This window comes from Podarcis bocagei, assembly GCF_964188305.1.
Source record: "Podarcis bocagei genome assembly, chromosome: 2".
Taxonomy (NCBI): domain Eukaryota; kingdom Metazoa; phylum Chordata; class Lepidosauria; order Squamata; family Lacertidae; genus Podarcis; species Podarcis bocagei.
The window spans coordinates 102,120,103-102,142,808 of record NC_138126.1 but is presented as its reverse complement, the minus strand read 5'-3'; the positions used below and the strand labels follow the sequence as shown (position 1 = coordinate 102,142,808).

Sequence of the window (22,706 nt, the reverse complement as noted above, 5' to 3'; positions counted from 1 at the left end):
CAGAGCTCCACCTTTTCCTCATGCTTTCCAACTTCTATACTGGAAGCAGCTGGGAGAGATCATCCCAGTGGAAGCCACTAAGAGATATCATTAGGGGGGTTAAGGCTGGGTGTTCACCAGCATGCGGATGATACTCAGCTCTACCTCTCTTTTAAATCAGAACCAGTGAAGGCGGTGAAGGTCCTGTGCTAGTGTCTGGAGGTGGTTGCAGGATGGATGGCAGCTAACAGATTGAGGTTGAATCCAGACAAGACATAAGTACTGTTTTGGGGGAGGGCAGGGGGTGGGTAGGTGTGGGGACTCCCTGGTCCTGAATGGGGTAACTGTGCCCCTGAAGGACCAGGTGTACAACCTAGGAGTCATTTTGGACTCACAGCTGTCCATGGAGGTACAGGTCAATTCTGTGTCCAAGGCAGCTGTCTACCACCTCCACCTGGTATACTGGCTGAGACCCTACTTGCCCACAGACTGTCTTGCCAGAGTGTTGCATGCTCTGGTTATCTCCCACTTGGACTACAGCAATGCGCTCTACGTGTGGCTACCTTTGAAGGTGACTTGGAAACTACAACTAATCCAGAAGGTGGCAGCTAAACTGGTGACTAGAAGTGGCTGCTGGGACCATATAACACTGGTCCTAAATGATCTTCACTAGCTCCCAGTACATTTCTGAGCACAATTCATAGTGTTGGTGCTGACCTTCAAAGCCCTAAACAGCCTCAGCCCCATATACCTGAAGGAGCATCTCCACCCCCATCATTCAGCCCGGACACTAAGGTCCTTCCTCCAAGGGTCTTCTGGCAGTTCTCTTACTGTGAGAAGTGAAGTTATACGGAACCAAGCAGAGGGCCTTCTTGGCAATGGCGCCCTCCCTGTGGAATGCCCTCCCAAAAGATGTCAAGGAGATAAAGAACTGCACAACTTTTAGAAGACGTCTGAAGACGTCACCAAATGCACAAATGCCAGAAACAAGCTATATTTGATAATGGAGGGGGAAACAGCAAGATGGGAATAGGACAATGGAAACCCCTGCAGGTGATATTAAGGCATATTCGTGTTTTTAGTACTGTATCCCCATTTAGCAGAATGGATTCTAAAGGCAGGTGATGATAGCTAGCCAAAGAAGTTAAGCTGTTGGTCTGTGCCTTGTGCAGAATTTGAATTCAATCACTTTACATGACAGTTGTAATTAATTACTTAGATCAGAGAATATTTAATCCCATTATGAGGTTAAACTGTCTTAAAAGTAAGATAAGGAATTGTACTGTTTGCATAAAATGATCAGAAACTAGTACAGTGTTTCACTGAAGACTTATAAAGCATAGCTATATACTTTATTATGATCCAGGGCACTGGGAATCAAAAAGGCACACTTTCCTGTGTCATATTTACTTGTTCATCATTCTATAGAACCAGCCCCTTCCTCTCATGTCTGATATTCTTCACACATCCACCCTACGCATTCCCCATTCCCCACTGGCACAGCATCTGCTCCTTGGTTAGGTCTCCTGATCCTGAGTGACACCCCTGCACCTATTTCATTTCAGTTTAAGTGGGACCTGTCTGCTTTCTCTGCATGAGGTCCTTCTCTGTCCACCCGCTTCTCCGCATGGTTTTCCAATGCCTCTTATTGTTGCACGGATTTTAAAGTACCAGTGACCCAATCAAATTGTGTCCAAGAATTGACAGACGCAGCAGTGGAGAAAAAGAAAGTGATGTTTATTGCTGAGCAATAACAGACCCAGTGGAATCGTTTCCAGAGACGGGGCACCCCAGATCTAGTGCCCTGAGGCTTTATACCTGAGTACATACATAACATAATCAAATACAATCACATACGGCAGCAAAAATAAAACCAATGAGCGCATTCAAGCCTTGCCCCTGATCGTACAAAGATTTCCCTCCCAACTTCTGCTTTCTTCAGTCTGTACATCAGTCTGACCTTTCCCCTGGTTTATGGTAAGAAAGGAGAAAGGAAACCTAAAGAGAAAGGAACTGTATTTGGCCGTTTCACTGTTGATAACGTCTCCTACGCAACATCTGTTATACAGGGACATATATGTTTTAGCTTGCTTGGGACCCCGGCTGGACAGAAGGAAAGTGACAGCACATCAGATTTATTGCTTTCCCCCCTTTTGTTGGTGAGGCATTTGAGGACATAAGAAGAACAAGGGGAGAGCACTGGGGCAGAGGTCGATTTGGATTTTCCAAATCTAAGCATTTTGCTTTTAGCTGTGCAGAAGCCTTCATGATTCAAGCATGGATTATGTAAAATTATCATAAATATATATGGTTATATATGGATATGTGGATAACTGATTATATGGAAAGCATAAAGGTAAAATTCATCCAGGTGGGCCTGCTTCATTATGTCTTCCCTCATGGATGCTGTCAGCAACAGGAGCCACATTTTCTCTGCAGGGTTTCACACCAGTGTCCCATAGCATCCTTCTCCACTGCAGTCTGCACATGGAAAAGTGTCTGGGATGATTTGAACCTCTGAGGTGAAAACATGCTTATCATTCTCAGGTCCTTTGAAAGTTACCTGGAAAAGAAATGGCAGTTCTGCTCAATACAGTGGTACCTCGGGTTACATACACTTCAGGTTACATACGCTTCAGGTTACAGACTCTGCTAACCCAAAAATAGTACCTTGGGTTAAGAACTTTGCTTCAGGATGAGAACAGAAATCATGCTCTGGCGGCGCAGCAGGTTAGCTAAAGTGATGCTTCAGGTTAAGAACAGTTTCAGGTTAAGAACGGACCTCCGGAATGAATTAAGTACTTAACCCGAGGTACCACTGTATGTTCCTTTGCAGAGAGCTGAATGGAGCAGGATTAGGAGTTTATAGCACAGAGATATCAAAGAAATGATGGATGCATCTTACTGCAGATTTTAGAAGCAGTGCTGAATCGCAGAATACTTTGTGCCTATTTATACAGTTGCACAGCAGTCTTGGAGCACTTAGTTTCAGTTAATATTAAAGGGAATGTAAGTTCAACAGTTAATGTACATAAAACCCGACATTGTGCACATTCAGCAGCCTTCATGGAAAATGTGCAGCCCGTGTTTCTAAGGAAAAAGCTGTGCAAGAATGAGTCAAATACTCAACTAGAGATTATATTTACCTCAATAAAGAAACCCTTCCATCCAAGTAATGGCTTTGACAATTCTGCTTTATAAACACCTGTTCCCTGCAAAGAAATAAGACAGAAGAAGGTGCTGAGAAGCGAACATGTAATATTAAGAAATTATAGAATGTTCATTAGTATGAATTTGAAGAAGAGTGAGCTGAGATTCCTGGTTTGTGCCTTCCAAGGATAGGGAAGAGGGAACAGTGGTGGAGGATGGCCACAGATGACATAGCCCTTCTTTCCAGGTGACCTTAAACCACTCTACATATTTCCAATGGCTCTGACATCCAACCTGCTTTGTTACATAGAGTAGAATAGGTTCTCACTCCTGCCTTAGATAATTCAGCTGTCTCTAGCTGGCCCTTGGGATTATCTCCAGGACACCCAAAAAACGCAAAACCCACACTGCTCGCCAGCTGTGCTTTCCTCCCCACTTGGAATGTTTTCCCCTGACTTCAATGCGTCCTTGAATTCTGATAATGCTTCTTGCTTGCTTCGATGGAGGATAGAGAAAGATATGCGAGTGTGAAGAAACTAGGCTACTGCACAATGGTAGAATTCACATTGATTGCTCTGTTGACTTTTGCCTCTGACCCTGGCCTCCACAAAGTTGTGCAGAAGAGAATGTGGCTTTCTGTCAGAAAGAGGTTCCTCACCCCTATTACGTGTGTAGAGACATACTCCCCACCACATTAGGGAGCCCTACTCCCTAGCATGGGTGATTTTACAACTGCAACATTAAGACAATGTTCTTCTGCTAGGTGCAGGGGAATGTTTTGGGTAACTCAGACAGTGAAGGAATCCCATTATATTTATTGGTTTGATTTATTTCTTACCGATTCATTCAATTAATGTCCCACCCTTCCTCCTAAAGGAGCTCAGGGACTCTCCAGAATGGCCCTTCTGTCCACATGCTTACTGGTGAACATTAGGTTCTGCTCATCCAAAATGAAGTACCAGCTGTGGCCTTTCTGGTGCCTGTTGTTATCACCCTTCGCAACCAACAGGTTTCTGTGACACACAACACACAGAAAGCCTAAATGAATGTGCTGATTTGCAAATCTGCAAATATTCAATATCTTGAACAGAAGTCCAACTTTAAAGGAAGACATTTATTTCCCATGAACGGCTTTCGTGTTTGTCTGTGTCTTTAGGACCCTTGACATCCTCAGCTTTGTGAAGAAACTAAGGAAATTCTAATCCTCTTACCACTTTAACAACATTGCAATCAATCCAAAGTGCAAGATTCACAATAATAACGGAAAGCCTAAGTTGCCTGAAGTCTCGCCTGAGAATGAGAAAGGAAAGAAGAGATGTGGCCTGAGCACAGAATAAATTGTTTTGTGGAGAAAAGTACTATCAGCAATATATTATTTTTTTAGTTCACTGTTTGCGGCACAAGTAATCATGTTATTTATGGAAATTAAAGTTACTGCTTATTATAGAAGGTTACCCACCCATCAGGATGGTCTCTAATACAGTCAACCTGATCCAAAAGGTTCCAGAGTATCCATAATGACCGTCTCAGTGATTCCTTTTGAATCTTTGTTAGTAGGATTTCTGGGGGGAAAGTACAGGGCTCCGTCTGCACTTTAAATATAAAGCAGTACCATACCACTTTAAACACCAATACTCTCTCCTGCAATAACCCTGGGGGCCATAGTTTGTTAAGAGATCCCCATTGCCCTCACAGAGCTTGGCTTTTCAAAGTGCTTTAACCATCAGTCTCTTTTCCGGGAAATTCTGGGAATTGTAACTCTGTGAAGGGAATATGGATCTCCTAACAACTCCCAGGACATTTAACAAACTGCAATCCCCAGGATTCCTTGCCTGGGCTGTGTGTGGAGCCATTACAGTGGTACCTTGGGTTACAAACACTTCGGGTTACAAACTCCGCTAACCCGGAAGTAGTACCTCGGGTTAAGAACTTTGCTCCAGGATGAGAACAGAGATCGTGTGGCAATGGTGCGACGGCATCTGGAGGCCCCATTAGCTAAAGTGGTACCTCAGGTTAAGAACGGTTTCAGGTTAAGAATGGACCTCCAGAATGAATTAAGTTCATAACCCGAAGCACCACTGTACTGTTTAAATTGGTATGATGCTGTTTTAAATGTGCAGCGCAGATGAGACCTAGAAGTTTGCGGAGCTGCTCTCTGCTGACTCCTAGAAGCCAGTGGCTAGGTTGCTTGCTTGCTTGCTTTTAGGGAAATTTGGTAAGCTTTAAGAAAGACACCACCTCAGGAGCTTTTTTTGTATGCAACATTGACTTTGTATATTATTCCATATATTAATGAATTATATAAGATAGTTCTGAAAGAAGCCTACTTGTTGGTGAGCCATGTGTCAGAAAAGAAACATCTAGTTTTTAAAGGCTCCTGATCTGTGGAGAGAGAGATGATGCCTTTGCCATTTGCCTAGAAAAAGAGAGAATAGCACAGAATTATCAAGTCTTCCTCCAGTTATCACCCATTTCTATTATCCTCCCAAACAGGAGGCGCAGAAAACAAATTTGTTTCCACAGCATATTTAATTCAACAGCAATCATTGCTTTAACTGGCTGTGTCATGCAATACCATATGTGAGATCAACCCAAATAGTTGCCACATACATAAAGGAAATGGAGAACCTTGAAGTTTTGCTTGTGTTTTCAGGCTACGGGCATATTCACCCTACATTTTTAGGTGTACAGTGAATATTTCTTCAAGCATATGACTAAAAATGCAATGCTGGAATGAGACAAATGTGTGTATTATGCATCTATACTCATCAGGGCCAGGAGTAACTGCAGCTGCATGTGAAGTGTTTATTCCTCGCAAACTGAGAAAAAATTAATCAAAAACATCACACAAATGCACCAATACTTATGCTCACCTGGCCTCTCACCTGGCACTGAACCACTATGTCTGTGTTAAATCACTATGACTAAATTTAATATTTTAAAGAGTGGATACACTTTTAAAAACTTGAGTGATCAGCACCTCCTTCTTTTTGTCTGTTCAATATCTGGAGAATGTTTGGAATGTAGCACTTATTACAAATTGAGAGCCAGTATCACATCGTGGCCAGATTGCTAGATTTAAATCAGGAAGATACACTTCCAAATTCCTACCCTGTTTAAGGAATGAGATTTAGGTTGGCCCCTTAATGACACACCACCTCTTCCTCTCAAAAGGAGCAAACAGATCTCCATCACATTTATGCACACTAATCTATACATATAGGGGAAACCTGTGTGCCTGCTCAGTCTGTTATTTGGGTTTTAAATGTAAGTGGGTGATTTCTTCTTGGGTTTCTTCTTTATCTTAAAATGGCACTTGACCCAAGCTCTCCAGATAGAGGACACCAGCAAACCAAAAGTAGGACTGCCTTCTCTAAAGTTTGGCACAGGGACCCCTTAGTGATCTCGAGCCATTCAGTCTCTCCCTCCTCGCTTCCTCTCCCTCTTTCTTGTGGGGAGATCTGTGCTCAGATTTCTCATTTTAAAAAAAACAACCAAAAAACATACACAAATGCAGCCTGGAAGGGGAGGCAATTTTTTAAAAAAATGTGTTAATGAATGTTAGGCCGACACGTTCCCGTCGCACGATTTCCACAATGAAAATCTCTTTCAAAACTGCTTATTGAAAAGCAAACATTCAGATGTCCTGCACCTGTGGGGCTTAAAAGCAGATGGGCTAGTGTGATTTCCATTCATGAGAACAGCCCGGTGAGAAATGATTTAGCTGCCTGCGCAGAGCATCACAACACCCATTGAAATCAATCCCACTGCACAGTTGTGTTTACCTCTTCTCAATGGCAACAATGCCCACATACAGGAAATACACAAAGCGAGATCCTCCCACAGTTTTCTCTTTGCCCATCATCCAAATGTATCTCACCAAGCTGTTGTAAGGATAAATGCTGGAAGATCTACACTCCCCTCAGTCTTCTTGAAGGAAGATGCTCTATCAGCTGAGCTATCCCAGTTATTGTTCCCATTGCACAATTTCCACAATGAAAATCTCTTTCAAAACTGCTTATTGAAAAGCATACAGTTATTATCCCACATACAGTTATTGTTGCCTGATGACCGTCTTCAAAGCAACTACTCTATTCTGAACTTAAAAATGGAAAGTGTAATGCTGGTGGTCAACAAAACAGGTTTAAAGACTGTCTCAAGGCAAATCTTTAAAAAAATGTAGTATAAACACTGACAACTGGGAAATACTGGCCTGCGAGCACTCCAGTTGGAGAACAGACTTTACCAAAAGTGTCATGGGCTTTGAAGACACTCGAACTCAGGACACAAGGGAGAAACATGCGAAGAGGAAGGCATGCTTGGCACATCCACACCATGATCAACTCCCACCCAGAAACCAAGGTCCCCACTGTGGAAGGACGTGTGGATCCAGAATTGGCTTCCACAGTCACTTACGGACTCATTGTTAAAACCGTGTTTATGGAAGACAATCTTACTCATCTACGAGTGATTGCCAAGGAAGATTGTTCTCATCATTTACTGGTAAAAGACAATATTAAGCAAGGCCTGTTTGCATATAATCATAACAACTTTCCTGCTTTCAGTATTTCTTTATCGTTAGTATTTTATTTTATTTCAAAATTCAAAGTTACATTTTGTCACCCAACAGTTGTAATCCTATTCTACATTATTAAGGACTTCCTGTTCACCCATCCTTGATGTTTATAACCAAGATTGCAGCCAAATGAACTTTAAAATTCTGATAGCTTCTTAGGAATCTTGAGCTCGACCAAGTATCCTTAGTAAAGGACCACACTTAATTTCCGTCTCTTAGGGACAACATGGGTTCATGGCTTGGTCTAAATTACAGAACAAACTTCACGACTGAATTATTCTTGTCAATTGGTACGTAAAAGAAGACATGTATTCCTCACCTCAGACCTGTTCCAAGAAATTTGAGGCATGGTCAAATTCTGCATGGTGCTGAGATAAAAGGCTCTACACGATTCAAGGATAGATGCTCTATTCCATGGTAATAATGTTATAGCGTGATTAGTGTTCGGGATGAATCTGCAGTGCAACAGAGAGGTTTTTACAAAAATACCTTCCTTGCAATAGTCTAAGGTAAAGCAATGACATGTTTCTTCTAATCACAGAAATTTGACTTTTCAGAGTTTTTCCTCCTTGGAAAGAATGCACACATATAAATATACAAATAAAAAAATCATTGCATCATCATTCAAAGCCTATGTGAATTGTGCAGCAAAGATCTGCAGCTTTCTTCACCGGTACTATTGTTCATATTACACAAGTGGGTTCACACAACAGCTGAGGATCTGCTGTGCTTTCTCAGTATTGTCTCTCATCTGGGGCTCAAGCCATCTGGTCATTGCCTGTAACCAGAGGAATGATCTCATTGCCTTGAAAAGGACAGTCTGGTCTGGTAATCTTTTGCAGCATGAACTCACCGGATGTATTTCTTTCCTGGTAGCTCATCAAAGAAATAGTACGAGTTATCAGGCAGGAAGAAGTCATCTCCTGTTGATAAGATCATGAGCAGGGTCCTATTTTGGTATCGTTCTTTATATTCTGAGGATGGAAAATTTAATGTTATTTTAATGGGCAACACATGCAGTTCTCAAGTTGCTGCTCTGCTTATTTACATCATCAAAGGCTGGTAAGATTGGAAAACAAGAGAAATGGAGTAAAGATCACAAATCCCTAAAGAGCTGTAAACATGCTTTGGACAGGTGGGAACAAAAATAGAACTGGAAAACATGTTTAAAAGCCTTATTGTGGCAAACTAAGCCCATATTATTTTATTGTGGGGGCCCATGGCCCCTAGGAGTTGGCTCCTATGTCACAAACTCATAGTCTTCAGCAAGGATTTCACAGCTGGCTGCTATGCCTCAGATCAGGAAGGTCCTAGTTTACAGGATTGAGGGAAGGTTTCCAAAAGGAAAGTGGAAAAGGGGAGAGGACTTGATATGGTTGACCCATTTCTTATCCCACTTCACGCCGACATATTTTCAGTGTTCTCCCTCTGCAAATATTTCAACGTTTTCACATATTTTTACAAGAAACAACAATCACTATTCAGCAACCCCCTAATTCTCACTCCACAGGAACACCAAATGGCTCTTTGATTAAATGGATGCCATGCTCTTCAATGTATCTTACATGCATTATAAGGTAAAGGTAAAGGGACCCCTGACCATTAGGTCCAGTCGTGACCGACTCTGGGGTTGCGGCGCTCATCTCGCTTTATTGGCCGAGGGAGCCGGCGTACAGCTTCCAGGTCATGTGGCCAGCATGACTAAGCCACTTCTGGCGAACCAGAGCAACGCACGGAAACGCCGTTTACCTTCCTGCCGGAGTGGTACCTATTTATCTACTTGCACTTTGACGTGCTTTCGAACTGCTAGGTTGGCAGGAGCAGGGACAGAGCAACGGGAGCTCACCCCGTCGTGGGGATTCGAACCGCCGACCTTCTGATCGGCAAGCCCTAGGCTCTGTGGTTTAACCCACAGCGCCACCCGCGTCCCACATGCATTATAGTGCCACCAAAATTCCCTGGGGCTGCCCTTTCCCACTTATCCAATCCTTTCTTCTGCCACCATCTGATTCACCAGAGAAATCTGAGATGGTAGGAATTGCTCACCAAACGGATCAACATGTGAAGTTAATTCCTGGAACCGTGGGGTGTCCAACTGCCGAGTTAGATTCATGACATAGAAATCATACAATGCAACGCCCCAGCCACAGTATGATCGGTATTCATGATGCCAGTTCTGTAGCAAAGAAGTCACAAATGAATTCTATGTGCACATAGCAAGTGTCATATATTAAGAACCTGAAGTTCTATAGTATGGAGGACAAGATTTATTCAACTCTTTATAGCAGGGCTAGGCTCAAAGGCATACCTAGAGTCCCTTGTGCCCTTGTCAAGGAGCTATATTGGTGCCTCCCCCCAAAAAAATCTCAGAAGCAGGCAAGGTTGTCTGGATAGGAGGAAGGTGCCTTCTTAGGACTAGAGAGGGCACCCGTACTGCTCTCTGCCTGGAAGCCGCTCCAGGTGTAGGGCGTTCCAGGTGTTGTGGGAGGACTCCAACACCTGATAGGTTATTCTTGCACCCCATCCCCAGTTGGGCAGAGTTTGGATTCACCTCCCCCTAGGTACACTTCTGGCTAAAATGATAAACACAAAACAAAACATGCCAATAAGTTATCCACATCATAGTGCCAACAGTCAATACCTATGGCTTTTTTGGTTATTTACTTAGGTTTCAACATCACATTTGTGAGTTCAGCTTTGCAGCTTGAGAGGAAGCTTAGATAAGCTAGTTTTAGCCTTTTAGGAGGAGGCCACCAGGTGGCGCGTTGGAAGATGGCCGACAATAACAACTCTCTGACCCATACGAGGTACTAAGGGGCTGCTATGGGAAGTATGTAGCCTTCCTAATCCCCCCCCCGGATATGGGGGGCACTGTCCCGCCAGCGGTGTTCACAATGCACCCCCTGATACGAGAGATGGTGGTGCCGAACACTTGGCATAGGCCCTCGCTGAAGTCAGATCTTTCTGACGCTGATTCCAATCAGCGCGTGCTGGTTGCTTCAGCTCGGAATTATAATTGGAAACATATGATTGGAAATGAAGCTGAAAGCACATACATCAAGTAAAGCTCGACTGATAAGACTGCTGATTAATGGATCTCTGCGACCAGGAGTCTCCTTGTGGTGAGACTGTATGTTTGGAACGAAGGGGGGGTGGAGGAAAAAACTCTTTTTTTCTTTGCACGATGTGATATTAATAACCCTTCACCCCAGATAGAAACAAGATTGTCGCGTTTTTATGAATCATAGACAGGATTTTAAGAACTATGTGGGATGGATTACAACAGGAGAGAAGACTGGTGAACAGTGAGAAAAGAGGAAAATTTTTATGACGCAGTTAAAAAATGGCGTCTCGCCAAGACAGGCTTGCCGGAGAAAGAAGGACAGGGGGAGGAGAATCAGGATCGTTCAAATGAGAAGGAATGTTGGAATGCAAGTCTGACCTGACAGAGCCCCCAGACTCATTTGATTTATTTGGTAAGCCTGAGAAAAATAAAGGACAGACCGGAGATTAATTTTGTTTATGGAAGCGTTGTACAGAGGCTGTCCCGGACCGATATGATTTTTGGAAAAGTACAAAATCCACATAGAATGCCAGCTTTTAACCTGCTTGTGAAAATCATCAGAGATCGAAAGAAAGGAATTTACGATAACAACAAGAAGAGAAAGGAAGTAATAAAGGACTATCCAGATCAAACTGGACAGAACTGTCTAATTAAAGCAGTAAGATAAGTGATGCTGTTTTGGACTCATGCGGAGCTTGATGTATGGGTACCCCCAACAAAATTTAAAATTTGGTTGTATAATTTGGAACTAATGTGCTATGGATAATGTGATCTGATTGGCCTGTTAATAAAAATTATTTATAAAAAAAAAGTTTTAGCCTTTTAGTTTAAGTAATCCAAAATGTGTTAAGGCAGACTAGATTTTCCTGCTATTTCCCCCTTTTATCCCCCTTAAGACAACAATCACATAAACAGTATTGTAAAATGTAAAAATAACATTCACTCAGAATACTTGTTGAAGAGTAGCAGATACTGCAGCTTTGTTCAGGCAGGCTTAAAATGGTAATTCAGTTACTAAGACATACTTAATGTCTAGCTTAAAATGTAGTCTGATCTTGGAGCTCAGACTAAACAGATGTTTTCACATTGCTGGCAGAATGGAAAGAAATGGAGAGGAGGGTGTGCCCAGGCAGGTCGGAGAATATATACCTATGCCCTCCCCATGTCAGGGCACAGTGGGGGAATCTCTCACAGAGTTCTTTCTGGTACGTTTACAGGAAAATTCTGTGAATTTCAGCGTGTCTAGCAAAACATTAATTATTGATTTGACTGCATTTTAAATATTCTACACTTTGTCCCTCCCCAGCCTCATAACCAAACAGCTGTTAACCAACCAATATTTGGGGCCAGGATATTTGAAGGACCATTTTCCCTCCACAAATTTGCCTCTCCTCCCTTACAATCATTGGAGGGATTCCTCACTGTCCCTTGCCTTCAAAAGCGTGGCTGATTAGGACACAGGACAGGGTCTTTGCAGCAGTGGTGCTGAGGCTGTGGAGTGCCCTTCCTCAGAAGTTTCACTGGCTCTCACACTTGTGGCCTTCCTGCAAGTGGTCAACATATTCTTATTTGTCCAGAGTACCATGAAGGAACTATGAAGAAGACTCAAGACCAAGTACACACAGCTAGTACCCCATCCTTTTGAACAGATACTCACCTTAACAATATTCAAAAGATCATAGATAATTGGAATAAATGACTCAGCTCTCTTGTCCACAGCTGCTACCAGCCAGGTGGCCCAGCCACGCTGCAATAAAGACATAAAGCAAAAAGATGCAGAGGTATTCAGTTCCCACTGGAGAGCCCAAACATGGCATATACAGGTGAAATGGGGATGAGCATGCATAGGGTTAATTCTGGTGTGCCGGAAATCCAATACAGCACAGACCTGCAGTTCATACCTACCTTGGAAAAACCAGCCACTGTGAACTTTGTGATATTTATCATTCCACCGGATTCTTTCAGCATTAAATCTGCTACAGTGTCCATGCCACGCACAGCTGCCTGCACACAAGAGAAGAGGATTATAGTCTCTAGAATTTGAAGGAGATGCCTTTTGAGGCTTTTTTCTTTGTCTTTTTCTACTTTTTTATTGTTGGTATGCTTTTTCTTTCCCTCTTTTTTTCCTTTCTCTAATTTTCCTTTCTCTAATTTTTTGTAAATTTGATGTATATGTATGTATGTATGTATGTATGTTTTATATATACAGTATATGAATTTGAAGGAGATGCTTGCATTGGGTTTGACTATATCATTCTATCAGCATGGCATAATTTAAGTTCCCTCAAAAGGTGTTTCATCTTCATGACTTTAATATTCATTATGATTATTTATTAAATTTGTTCGTTGCTTTATCTTGCCCAGAGCAACGCAAAACGACTTAAAAGCAAACAGACAATAAACCCCACATAGATACAAGAGGAAAGAGAAATACATTAAAAACATCCCACCCACTTCTCAAAGGCCCCGGATAGTTTAAGGACAAAGGCCTGGTTATAGAGGAAAGCTTTTGCCTGGCAGCTGTAGTGAAGGCGCCAGGCAAGCCTCCCTGGGGAGAGAATTCCGCAAACGAGGAGCCACTGCAAAAAAGGCTCATTCTTGTGTCGCCAGCCTGCAGACCTCTTGTTCCAAAATCTCAATGGGAGATTGTAGCAGCAGAAAACAACTAATTTACCTGCTCCCAAAAGATAATTGAGGGATGCGGGTGGCGCTGTGGGTTAAACCACAGAGCCTAGGACTTGCCGATCAGAAGGTCGGCGGTTTGAATCCCCGCGACGGGGTGAGGTCCCGTTGCTCGGTCCCTGCTCCTGCCAACCTAGCAGTTCGAAAGCACGTTAAAATGCAAGTAGATAAATAGGTACTGCTCTGGCAGTAAGGTAAATGGCGTTTCTGTGCGCTGCTCTGGTTCACCAGAAGCGGCTTAGTCATGCCCGGAAGCTGTACGCCAGCTCCCTCAGCCAATAAAGCGAGATGAGCGCCGCAACCCCAGAGTCAGTCACGACTGGACCTAATGGTCAGGGGTCCCTTTACCTTAAAAGATAACTAGAATTTACTTAGCCATTCTGTAAAGGTGAAAACCTCAAGGGGGTATCCTTAATCCAAATACATTCAAATGCCACCATGCCCCTGCTCTAACATTCTCTTCCATGGGCCCATACATCCTCTGCCATGCCTCCTCTAGGCAACCACCACAAGTGCACCCCTGCATGGGCAAGTGGACACACACACACAACCACCACCACCACTGCAGAGGGCATGGGCATGTGGGAGCAGTGCACCTGGAGCACAGGAGGTGAGGTGCACCTACAGAGGAGAAGGCACAGCCACGCCAGAGACACCAGCGGCATAGTCATTGCGCCCAGACCTGTCGCCTGATGCCGCCATCTCACCTCGCCTCACGGGCAGACCAGCTCTGCTGGATTCTGCGATGCGCAAGCTGGTTTTATAAAGTGAAAGATATGTGCTCTGCAAATGTTACAGTACCTCTGCCAGCATTCAGGGGTTTCTGGAAACAATAAAGAATATTTCCCAGAATGATGGCAGCATGTGCTTGCCAGCCAATACAGAAAGCCAGAGTTACCTTCACCATTGGAAACTGAATCAGCACATGTGGCGGCTCACTCTCGTCGTTCATGAACTTCCACCACGAACAAACAAGTGCAGCATTTTCAATGCTGTTATTGCACATTTGCAAAGGGATTCTCTAGAAGCAAAATAAGAGAAAGATGAGTATGTTTTTGGTTGAGGCATCCCATCTGGACCTCTAGTACAGCCTGAGAGGTCTGACTTAGTTCACAGAGAGGGGCACCAGGTGAAATAGGAAGGGAATTAGCTATCACTTGGACAGTGTAAGTTCAGTTCTGTTGATGGATGGGTTGTTCTGTTTAATGTTGCCAAACCTGTCCAACAGACGATACCTCCCCTACCCCCACAAAAAAATCCTGCATTTCTTTCATTTACACATATATTTGGGCTAAACAGTCCTCAGTAACCATGACTGCAAATTGAAGAGGCACCAAACACAACCTTCAGGAACAGAGGTCCTGGTAAGGCACTGTCAAGTGGCTATCAACAACCCAGGTCATTCACAGGGCAGACACAGACATGGAAGGCAATTAGCTTTTTATTAGCAGAAAATGACAACACGGCAAAGTTCCTGGTTCATCTTAGCTCAGTGGAGGCGTGGAAACAAAGCTCTGGGCATGCCCTCGCCCCTCTGGCCTTTTAATCTGGATCACACCCAAGCAGATAAAGGTGGTGCTCCTCCTCTGGACCTGTCTGGCCCATTGCTCAGCAATGTGCATGACACTCCTCCAGCGGGCGGGGGAGAAGAATCAACAGGACTGGGACTGTGCATGCACACTGTGACTCTCAGCCTCTAATCATGTCCTGGAATGCCCTCCTTCTCCTGACCCCTCCCCTTTGATTGCTCAAGTCTCCTGCTTCTTTCAGCTCCCAGCTCATCCCTTCTGCTGACTGCTTCTTGGTGTCCCACCACCAGTCTCTGGCCCCTAAGGCATCATCTGCAGAGCCCTCCCTGGAGGGCTCTTGGGCGGGTGGCCACCAGCTCTCCTCCTCGTCCAACCAGGCTCTGCCATCCACAGGCCAGGATTGTTAAACTCCTAGTGATAAGGAGGCACAGTTGCCCCATGTACAACCCACTGGGAATGCAGTGGGAATCCATGGCTCCAGTATGTATCTGGGGAACATGCTCCTGCTGCTCTCACCTTCACCTTCTCTAAGGAGGTGAGCCCCACATGACTAAGGAGGTGAGTCCCACATTTTAATTCTAGTATTTTGAACGACATCTATGAAAGAGATGGTTAAGTCTTCACATATTGTGAAATATAATTAGCTTATAAAGATAGGTTATTGGACACACTGCATATTTCTGCTCGATTTTGCTCTGAGACTTCCCTCAGAGTGAAATTGGGGAAAGAAAATCTGTAGTAGAAGTTTCCAATGGGAAAATGTGACAGCCACACCTGTTTCCCCATTTCCACCCAACCAACTGACTCCTGACTCCTACATGAGTTTGAAAGTCAGTGTGGGAAGTTCCCAGCATGGCTAAGATCCTAGAGCACGTACCTTGTAGGTGATTGGCTGGTTTCCAATCTGCCCCAAAAGTGCCGCACAGCTTCAGAGACAAAACAAAATATTAGTCAACAGCAGTAAATGCTGTGTGGGATCAACAGGCAATGATGCCAAAGAGACCAGAGTTAATAGCTCTGGATAGCTTTGGAACAATCATGACTATGATTTTAACACTAAAATCAAGGCAAAGACAGAATTCAGGCAATATATCCGATCTTGTTTTAATTTATACATATTTATTAGGGGGCTGGGGAAAAGATGGACTAGGATATGTCTTTGGAACATAGAGAAACTGTCTTGAATACAGTGAGCTGGATTAATTATCTTCAGTCCATTTTTGTTTCTGGCAGTTTTATTAGCTATAATTTTTTTTCTCTCCTGCAAAAACACTCACAGGTTGCAAAATACAGAATTTATTAATGTATGTGGGATAACCAACATATTTAAATTTGATTAATGTATGAAGGGGTCAATACCACAGAGCAAACTGTTCTGCCACTTCCACTCACCATCGGAGGAACTAGGTATTCAAGGCTTTGTTCTCCCCCAGTCTACCTGAGAACCTCAATGTGTGAAGAGGTGTAAGCTGGTTGCTCCAGCTCAGATTACACCACTCTCATCAACCACTCTTGAGTTCCTATACCAATCATTTGGGAACCTCTATATAGCTGCCTCAAAGAAATCCTGCTTTGCTTCAGAGAAGCCCCAAATCATTCTGAGGTATTCCTCCTCAGCTGGAGGGTTGTCCAAGTTTGATGTACAACCCTCATTCCCCACCAGGAAAAGTATTTTCTCCAAGTATTTTCTGCCTTGCAGTTCTCTATCCTTGTAGGGCTGCTAATTCCCATAACAGTCTTAACAGAGCACAGCAAGAGATGGTGCCAAATTCATTGCTCAGAGGTCCCTCCAATTACTTACGACCCAGATGATTTTGCTATATTGACAAGGTCCTTAACACTCAAATCTCGTTTACTAGACAGGTCATCATTTCTTCCCATCCCAAGCATCAGGAAACACGAGTTATTCATTTTTCGTTCCTTTGAGACAACGATGATCAGCTCATGCCACCAAATTGGGTTAGACAATTCAGACTCTGAAAAGAGATACACAGAATCTATTCATTGGGGAATTTGGCCTCCATTTCCCCTTTGAAAAACATTTTCCACCCAGGAGGCGTATGTATGTATGTATGTATGTATGTATGTATTTATTTATTTATTTATTTATTTATTTATTTATTTATTTATATTTGTTTATTTATTTATTTATTTATTTATCTACGTAGTAGTAGAAAAGTAACAAAATGGAAACAGAGTGTAAGATAGTGTTTGGTATCTCCCTTGTTTATATCATCATTCTATCTTACATGTGTGAGTGAGTTCACTGTGATGACATGGCTCAAGAAGTGGGCTATGTTAGTAAGCGGTGAGGACAGTGTTAATGTTTTTTTCCTCTCTGAATGAAGAAGACATAGAAGTCTCAACGGAAAGCAGTGCAGCAGTAAATGGGCTCTCTGAATGGAAGAACAGATTGCAAGACTGAATGAGAAACTGGCATGGCCCAGTATGGCAAAGTACAGGCTGATTACAAAACTGGAAGTGCAAAAGATACAGGATTTGATTTAAAGCAAGAAGCTGCATTTTTCTAAGTGAAGCTGAGACTGTACTTGGATAAGCATATGTTTTGTGAATGTGTGTGTGCATTCTTTTATCCTCTGTTCTTCAGGTAAAAGCTTTTGAATATTTAAGGAATGTATTGACCATACTTTACAGTAGAACCCTTTGTTACGGATGGGATCTGTTCTGGAGACCCGTCGGTAAGACAGAACTGACGCAAGCCAAAGCGCCATGTCTGCGCACATGCGTGGCACAATTTAGTGCTTCTGCTCATGTGCAAAGCGCGATTTAGCACTTCTGTGCATGCACGAGCGGCGAAACCCGGAGTAACCCATTCCAGTACTTCCGGGTTGCTGCGGGACGCAACATGAAAACACATAACCTGAAGCAGACGCAACATGAGATATGACTATATGGGAGTCAGTCTTACATATGTTTTAGCTTCTTAGCTGCTAAATATTGCTACTCTGCAACATCCTTACATCCCACAGTGCAGATCACACCCACCCAGCAGCCACCTTCCCGGATTAGGCTCCCTGTGGAAATGTCTTCCTCTGTATTTCAAAACTGCTGCTCTCACCATTCAGCCACTTCAAGGAGGTCATGTTGAGGGTATAGATGATCACATCAGGCCTGTCTTCCTTCTTTGTGACAGTGTAGTTGTAGTGAGGGTCATACTGCTTGACGTAGTCATCCAGGGCTGTCTGCATCCATCCAGAGGGCAGGCAGGCTACCAGGAGGAGAAGAGAGAAAGCAGCATACATGGTCAAGCAGGTATAGTTGCCTTGAAAGAGGTACCTGCCTTTGTTCAGCAGCAGTTCTCCCACTTCAGATCACAGTTGCTCCCAGCAAGAAAGATCCACAAGGTTTGGTGGTGTATGCCAAAGCTTTCATCTAGAGCTGTTCTCTCCATGAATGTCACAACTTTCTCCAGTATTTATACAAGTCTCATAGCAGGGAGGGCCCTGTATCACATGGCCAAGACAGCATTTATGCAGATTTATCAAATGAGCGCAGGAAGTAATTCTGCCAGTTATTCTTCATTGACTTCCAGTCACAAAGCACCCTCCCACTTATCAATTCAGGCCTGTAGTCAAACTTCTACAGTTTCACTTGGGACATTGGTTCACCTTCCCTTTGCACTTTTTGAAAAAGAGCTTTCGAAATGGGAAAATGGCACCTTCCAGTTAACAACTCACAACTTGTTTTTTAGAACCGAGCGGGAAATGTTTTGAGAAACTAATTAGCAGCAAATGCTCCTCCTTACCTGAAGTGGTGGTAGTCCAGTCTCCCTTTACTTACTTGATCTGCTCAGCAGATCTCAGTGGAGAAGTTGGTATAATGTGGGCTGGTTTACTGACTGAACCCAAAGAGTGCTCACTAATTGTTCCTTGCCATCTTGGAAAAGGGTGACAAGTGGAGGGGCATAAGGTTCTGTTCTAGGCTTGTTGTTGTTCAAATTTGCAGATGGCACCTACTAGGAGGGTTGCTAATGCTGCAGAAGACAGAATCAGGATTCAAGATGACAGATTGGAGAACTGGGCCGAAACTAATAAAATGAATTTAAATGGGGCAGATCTAAGGTTCTGCATTTATATAGAAAGAACCAGTTGTACCGGTCTTGCCAATAGTACGTGTGAAAAGAATCTTGAAGTCTTAGTAGACTACAAGCTTAACATGAGTCAACAGTGTGATGCAGCAGCAGAAAAAGCTAGTGTTACTTGACAGAAGTATAGTATCGCGATCAAAAGTAGTAATAGTACCACTCTATTCTGCCTTGGTCAGACCATGCCAGACTGTGTCCAATTCTGGGTGCCACAATTTAAGAAGGATACAGTGGTACCTCAGGTTACATACGCTTCGGGTTACATATGCTTCAGGTTACAGACTCCACTAACCCAGAATTAGTGCTTCAGGTTAAGAACTTTGCTTCAGGATGAGAACAGAAATCGTGCTCCAGTGGCGCAGCGGCAGCAGGAGGACCCATTAGCTAAAGTGGTGCTTCAGGTTAAGAACAGTTTCAGGTTAAGTACGGACCTCCGGAATGAATTAAGTACTTAACCTGAGGTACCACTGTATTGACAAGCTGAAACGTGTGCAGAGGAAAGTGATCAAGATTATCAGGGTCTAGAAACCAAGCCATATGAGGAATAATTGATGAAGTTGGGTATGTTTAGCCTGGAAAAGAGGAGACTGAGAGCAGATACCAGGCCTCCTCCTGCAGCTGCTGCCACCGTGGGAGGGCCAAAGGGACCTCAGCCTCTAGGAGTTGGCTCCTATGTGTGGGAGAGTTGTTTTGAACATTGTAAAATCTGAACATTTTAAATAAAATAAACGGAGATACAAGAAATATAGGTATCTTGACACTGCTTCTTCCCATTCAGCTTCTGGTAAATTTCCCCTTCCATTTCCTTTTTTTTTGGGGGGGGGAGAGGGAAGTGGTGACAATTTCCTTCTCCATAACCGACCTCTCCAGCATTTGAGAGGTGGAGACTTCATGTGTCTCCTCTTCTTAACCAAGGAGGCAGTTTTGGTGCCACTCTATCCCTTGAGCCACTGTCTCATCTCTGTGGTTCCTCCCCCTCCTGCTCCAGGTCCTCTAGCTTGTGCCTTACCCAGCATGCACCACAGCAGAAGAAAGTGTTGACAATAACAAACAGCAGTAGTGGGGGGGGGCAGGAATCCTTGGCTGTGTCACTTCTCTCCCCCAAGACCATGGGCGCCAAATATGGGGGGGCCGTGAGTGTGGATATTTTCACCCCTTCCCATTGCAAGAATCTCCTGGCAATGTTTTCATAAAGGAGGGGGCAGAAACTGCTTTTCGCTTCTTCCGCTCCTGCCTGACTCTGTTGGAGTCTGAGTGTTATCTCTGTAAGTGATTAGATGGCTGAGTGAGAATTATAACTGTTATGTACTGAAGTTCTCACCCTGGGCCAGCAGGGGGATACTGTAGAAAGTTTTCACTCAGGTCCGCATATGCAAATAAGGAATTTAAAGTGACGTTCAGTGATTGGATAGTTACAGAAAGTTGTTACTGTTGCTTTGTAGCTGAGCTCTATATAAGCAGGTTGGCTGAACCCTTCAGTTCAGTTCTGTTCTGGCCTGTGAATAAACAAGAGCTGTCTGAAGAATTGCTGTGTCATCTAATATGTTCACCCACAACTTAACAGTAACACTCTTGCAGTCCAGTAGCCTCTTTGAGTTTTTAGTTTGCAGTAGCTGTTGGACAATAAAGGAGTTATGCTTCAGAGCTTTCTTCCGTGTTATTCATACTCTGCTGAGTTTGGTGCTCACAATGGACAGTTGTGGGTCCAGTGCAATTAGACCTGCTTTCCAGGAGTGGAAGGTCTCTGGAAGTGCTCTCCAGTTCGCTGGCCCAGTCGGGGCAGAAGAAGTTGAGCCCAGTCTTTGGCATTGGCTCAAAGGTGTACTGACAGTGGGGGCCAATCCCCCCCCCAAATCCAAATCAGAGTGCCGCCCCCCCCAACCTCTGTGACAGCTGTATGCGCGTACTGCAGGGCATGCATGCATGGTACATTGACGTCATGTGGCCCCTGTACCCCTTCAGTAACGGGGGGGGGGGCAAGGTGGCACATGTGTCCCTATCTGGGAGTCGTACCACTGCTGACATCCTTCCCACTCCATCCTCCAGGTGGCAGTGCCTGAGGCTGCCCTGTGGAGCCACAGCGAAGGGGTGGAGCAGAGGGAGCTGGTCACTGAAGCTGCTCCACACTCAGCTCCATGCTTGGCTTTCTCCCTCCTCCTCAATTTTTTGGAACACTGGAGGGTGGCCTCCCCCCCCCACAAAAATATTGAGGGAGGGGAGGCAAAAGAGCTTGGCCCGTAAGAGTTGGCAGCCCTGATCAGAGGTAGCCCTGATACAGGCTGGTTAGCCCAGTCTTGCATCTACTAGAATAAACAAATATTCAATTATGAAGTGTGAGATGTTCTTGACAGAACCAAACAGCTCCACCTGGCTGATGAGGCGCCATGACAAATTTAAAATACAGAATTGCATTTACACCCTGTGAGATGTTACGGTAAATGGATTGGTTGTTACTGTAAATAAACCACGACTCCTGTGGTTTTGTTTGGTTTGGTTTAATTAGCTGTAATCTGACATGATGACTGAAATAGGATAAGTGCTGGGCATAAAATAACTTCATTAAATGTTGTTTTCTGAAACTTTCCCTAATTTCCTCTTCTTGAACAGCATTCTTGTTCAGTAGTTAGTTAGGCAATTTGGCCTTACTGTAAGGTGATAATACCATTGGCTGCCCTATGTTTTTCAGAAGTGCTTCCTAACAAACCTTCCCCCCCCACACACACACAGTGGCGTAGCGTGGGTTGTCAGCACCCGGGGCAAGGCAAGTAATTTGCGCCCCCTAACCCGTGGATTTTAGTAGGGGCAGAGAGCTGCGAGTGCCAGCGCGCCCCCCCAGATGTTGCACCCCCCACGCTATGCCACTGCACACACACACACACAATCTTTATTGGTGCCACCCAAGACAAGACCACAGAACAAACTGTCACAATACCCAAGGTTCTGGGACAATGCTCTTCCCACTCCCACACATTATTCCACATTTTTGGAAGCCTTGCCCTTCCCTGTCCCAACCTTATAACTGCATAACTGAGGAGGTCCACTTACTTCAGATTTTTCTCCTTTGATTGACATACAACTTCAAAACACAATGAAATGGCACCAAGTTGTTTTTTTTAAAAAAACCCCTGTAAGAATACCTACCTGGCAAGAATCATATTATCTTTATCAAATGTGGAGATGTGAATAGTGACCTGGATAAACAAAAGGGTTGTATGGAGGGGGCCTCATTCAGGATTCACATTTAAACAGTGCAGCATTTCAGGCCAGGCAGCTAGATAGATAGATAGATAGATAGATAGATAGATAGATAGATAGATAGATAGAATTTTCGTTGATCCTAAAACCTGGGGATTATATTTTCTCCATCAATACAGATAACTTTGCTTCCCTTGCTTTGTTGCTTTTTAATATTTTATATTACCATGCCATTCTTTCTTCTGTCCTACCAACATGCTTTCTACAAACTCTTTGCCTCACTGTGCTGAGACTTCCTTTGCATCCTCACCAATCCCACACACCCACATTTGCTCAACCCATCACCTAGCTTGTTTTAAGCATTTTTATGTCCACTCCTTCTACTGCCTGCTTTTCTGAGTGCCTCTCATGCCTCCTCTGGCTCAG

At 43.9% G+C, this 22,706-nt stretch overlaps 1 protein-coding gene across 1 annotated transcript; it reads right to left on the bottom strand.

Annotated features, from left to right (window-relative positions):
- Positions 1-1,695: 1,695 nt before the first annotated feature.
- On the bottom strand, positions 1,696-18,580 carry LOC308582050 (autocrine proliferation repressor protein A-like). Its single transcript, XM_081184868.1, has 13 exons — positions 18,060-18,580; positions 16,782-16,956; positions 15,858-15,906; positions 14,350-14,472; positions 12,675-12,773; positions 12,427-12,516; positions 9,752-9,881; positions 8,559-8,679; positions 8,025-8,160; positions 5,457-5,545; positions 4,341-4,419; positions 3,126-3,191; positions 1,696-2,542 (listed from the first exon to the last, which is right to left on the bottom strand). Exons 1-13 carry the CDS (start codon positions 18,241-18,243, stop codon positions 2,423-2,425), a joined length of 1,461 nt encoding a protein of 486 aa, XP_081040994.1. The 5' UTR covers positions 18,244-18,580; the 3' UTR covers positions 1,696-2,422.
- Between the last annotated feature and the right edge of the window lie 4,126 nt (positions 18,581-22,706).

What these genes read in the sequence shown, in the direction of transcription:
- LOC308582050 (XM_081184868.1), bottom strand. Translation starts at nt 18,243, where the DNA reads ATGTATGCTGCTTTCTCTCTTCTCCTCCTGGTAGCCTGCCTGCCCTCT. An exon ending in TTCACATGTTGATCCGTTTG is followed by an intron (nt 8,680 to 9,751) that starts GTGAGCAATTCC and finishes TTCCATCCTCAG; the next exon opens with AATATAAAGAACGATACCAA. An exon ending in TTTCTTGGAACAGGTCTGAG is followed by an intron (nt 5,546 to 8,024) that starts GTGAGGAATACA and finishes CTCTTTTTCTAG; the next exon opens with GCAAATGGCAAAGGCATCAT.